Source organism: Salvia splendens, chromosome 21 (genome assembly GCF_004379255.2).
Source record: "Salvia splendens isolate huo1 chromosome 21, SspV2, whole genome shotgun sequence".
In the NCBI taxonomy this organism is placed as follows: Eukaryota; Viridiplantae; Streptophyta; class Magnoliopsida; order Lamiales; family Lamiaceae; genus Salvia; species Salvia splendens.
This window is the reverse complement of record NC_056052.1, coordinates 8,114,941-8,118,115: the sequence shown is the minus strand read 5'-3', so window position 1 is coordinate 8,118,115 and position 3,175 is coordinate 8,114,941. Positions and strand designations below refer to the sequence as shown.

The 3,175-nt window shown below is 35.0% G+C and overlaps 1 protein-coding gene across 1 annotated transcript; it reads left to right on the top strand.

Moving 5' to 3' along the window:
* The first annotated feature begins 232 nt into the window (after positions 1-232).
* On the top strand, positions 233-643 carry LOC121784155. The gene has a single exon (XM_042182332.1). The coding sequence runs from the start codon at positions 233-235 to the stop codon at positions 641-643; it is 411 nt and encodes a 136-aa protein (XP_042038266.1).
* The last annotated feature ends 2,532 nt before the right edge of the window (positions 644-3,175 follow it).

The following is a 3,175-nucleotide window of genomic DNA, read 5'->3' as shown; positions in this document are numbered from 1 at the left end:
GTTGTTTGTGGCCACTGTTTCTATTGTTTCAACAAAATGCCTCATTCCAAATAAGCAGGCATCGTCAAAACCCACCCTATTTAAACCAACAACTCAAAGCAAGGCCTACAAGAATCAATAATTAAAAATGTTTCACAATCTTGTTTTCTCCCACAAACAATTTGTTCCTTACCTAACCCTCATCACTATAAACAATCTCCCATCAACCAAGCAAATTAAACCTCATCCATCAATGGCAGAGAGGGAAGGAGCATCCGTGAAGCAAGGCCACGACGAAGGGCTGAAGATGGCCGTGGCGCTCCTAGAGGAGTTCGAGCTGCCATGCGGGCTTCTACCATTGGCCGATGTGGTGGAGGTCGGGTTCGTGAGGACCACAGGGTACATGTGGATTCAGCAGAAGAAGAAGGTCGAGCACAATTTCAAGGTGATCAGCAAGCTAGTGAGCTACGACACGAGCGTAACGGGCTATTTAGGGAAGAAGCGGATCAAGAAGCTCAAGGGAGTCAAGGCCAAGGAGCTCATGCTGTGGCCGCCCGTCAGTGAGATCGTCCTTGTCGATCCGCCAACGGGGAAGATCAACTTCAAGAGCCTTGCGGGCATCACCAAGACCTTCCCTGTCGAGGCCTTTGCTGCAGTCCAGTGATCTTACATGTATTGTGCTTTTTTTTTGGTTTAGAGAAATAATAATGTACTAATATTTTTTGGTTTACTTTTTTGTTACCCAAAGAGATTTTGTGTAATGATGGTGCATGTGAGCAACAATTTTCTCCAACTACGGTTTCACTTGTTTAATACCATTTCCACTTTCAATTAGCCCCTCAGCACAACCAACTATGGACATTTCCACATTAAAAAGGTTGACATCAACTCGAAACTAGATAAAGCAACATGAATGTACTCCCTTCGTTCCAATTTGAAGTATTTTTTTTTTTGCTACGAGATATTATATAATGTTATTTTGTGAATTAGTGGAGAGAGAAAAAAATAAAATCTATGTTATTTTCATTTTAAAAAATATGTCACTTCTAAGGAGACAAGATAAGACAAGATAGTGGAAGTGGAGTAACTTTTATTGGAAAAATAATTATTTATTAATTTGTACATATGATCTTTTTTTTACAACTGTATAAATAAAGAATATTTGGAACTCAGGAAAGTTTTAACTTTGAATGGAAGGAAAAGAGTATTAACTAAGAATTCATTGCTATCTATATAAAGAGGAAGTCTTGGTTATTCATTACTGCCTCCGTCCCATAATAGAAGTCACATTTTGTGTGGACACGAGTTTTAATAAATGTAAAGAAAAGTGGGTTGAATAAGTTAGTGGACCATGAATCTCACTTATATATTAGTTTTATAATAAAATGTGAGTGGAATAAGTTAGTGGAATGTGCTCTACTTACCATTTATGATAAAAGTGAAATGTGACTCTTATTGTGGGACGGACTAAAATGATAAAATATGACTCTTAATGGAGGACAGGGGTAGTATTTCTTAAATTTTTATTGTAACTTATATATCACTATTTTGACTTATTAGTAGGCGTGGATTTTTTGAAACCAAATATGTCTAATATCTTGGAAAATGATAATTAATAGTAACTAGTATGGTGTCAGTTTTGCTATTGCACTGAATCATGTGTCTGCGTGGTTTGATTATATCTCCAAGACTTGTTCGAAAAAAGTTTATTATTCAAAATCCGGCCGGTTAGATTCATTCCAAGAAGAATAATAGGAAAACGTATACTTCAAATATACATCTTGTTGACAAACTCTTGGAAGTAAAAAGAGATACTCCCTACGTCCCAAGATAAGTGTGTCGTTTCTTTTTCACACTTGTTTTGGAAAAATAATACTCCCTCCGTCCAATTAAATATGAAACGTTTATTTTTCGGCACGAGATTTTATGTAATGTTATTTAGTGAGTTAATGAAGAGAAAATATAGTAAGATGAGGGAAAAGTAGATATGGTGGTATTTCCAATTTAGGAAACATTTCATTTTTAATGGGATAATCTAAAAAGAAAAACGTTTCATTTTTAATGGGACAGAGTGAATATAAAATAATTCCGTCCCATTAAATATGAAACGTTTGCTTTTCGGCACGAGATTTTATGTAGTGTTGTTTTGTGAGTTAATGAATAGAGAATAAAGTAAGAGGAAGGAAAAGTAGAAATTGTGGTATTTCCATTTTAGCAAACGTTTCATTTCTAATGGGACAATCCAAAAAAGAAAACGTTTCATTTTTAATGAGATAAATAGAGTATAAAATAATGTAGAGAAACCTCTCTACATTATTCTCTCTTACTTTAATTATTTTCCCAAAACGACTGCGAAAAAGAAGCGTCTTGCTTATCATGGGACGGTGGAAGTATTAATTAATTTGAAGTCTGAAACAAACTACAACTTAATTAATGAATATACCTATCTTTGACACATGAAATAATTTACTAAGGAGGTAACCCGAATTGTTTGTAATCCAGGATTGGATGGGTGGTCAGTATTTCTTTTATAGTGGTCCAAAAAACATTTCTCTATCCTTATATTAAATTATGGATTATAATTTAATTAGTAAAGAAGGTCCAATAGAGGAGGCCTAGTCCAAGCTCATATATCTCTAACTTATCCCATCACAAACTCCATAAATAAGAGATAAAGGAGTGGACAAATTACACACATCATACACTACACAAAGTTAAAACCTTAGCCGCCACACTTAGAATTTTCGGCCCTCTCTCTCTAATAGAGGAATTCGAAAACTCCCTATAGTGTGTTCTTGGTGTTCTTGTCTTCTCATTCATGATCTCTACATTTCTAACAATTTCCTCCACAAGTAAGTTATATTAGAGTTGTGAAATAAGTTAGAAGATCTGTGGTCTAGCGTCAAGACAAGACTCTACATGTGGAGACATAGCGAGCAACATCAATTCTTGTAGAATCACGATGTAAGATTTAATTTCGTAACTTAATTTTATTATGTGAATTAAATGTGCAGTGAACATGTTCTATGTGTTCTAATAATGAAATTGAATCGATCCACATATTCATCTATATAGATACTTTTGTGAATTTATTTAACTTGCAATTTCTGTTGTTCAAACCCTAACAAAGTCACCATCTGTCGATTGGGATAGTCAGCCTGCATATTACCAAGGCCCTGACACTTGAAACATCACA

Excerpts from the sequence above, each read along its gene's own strand:
- LOC121784155 (XM_042182332.1), top strand. The coding sequence starts at position 233 with ATGGCAGAGAGGGAAGGAGCATCCGTGAAGCAAGGCCACGACGAAGGG.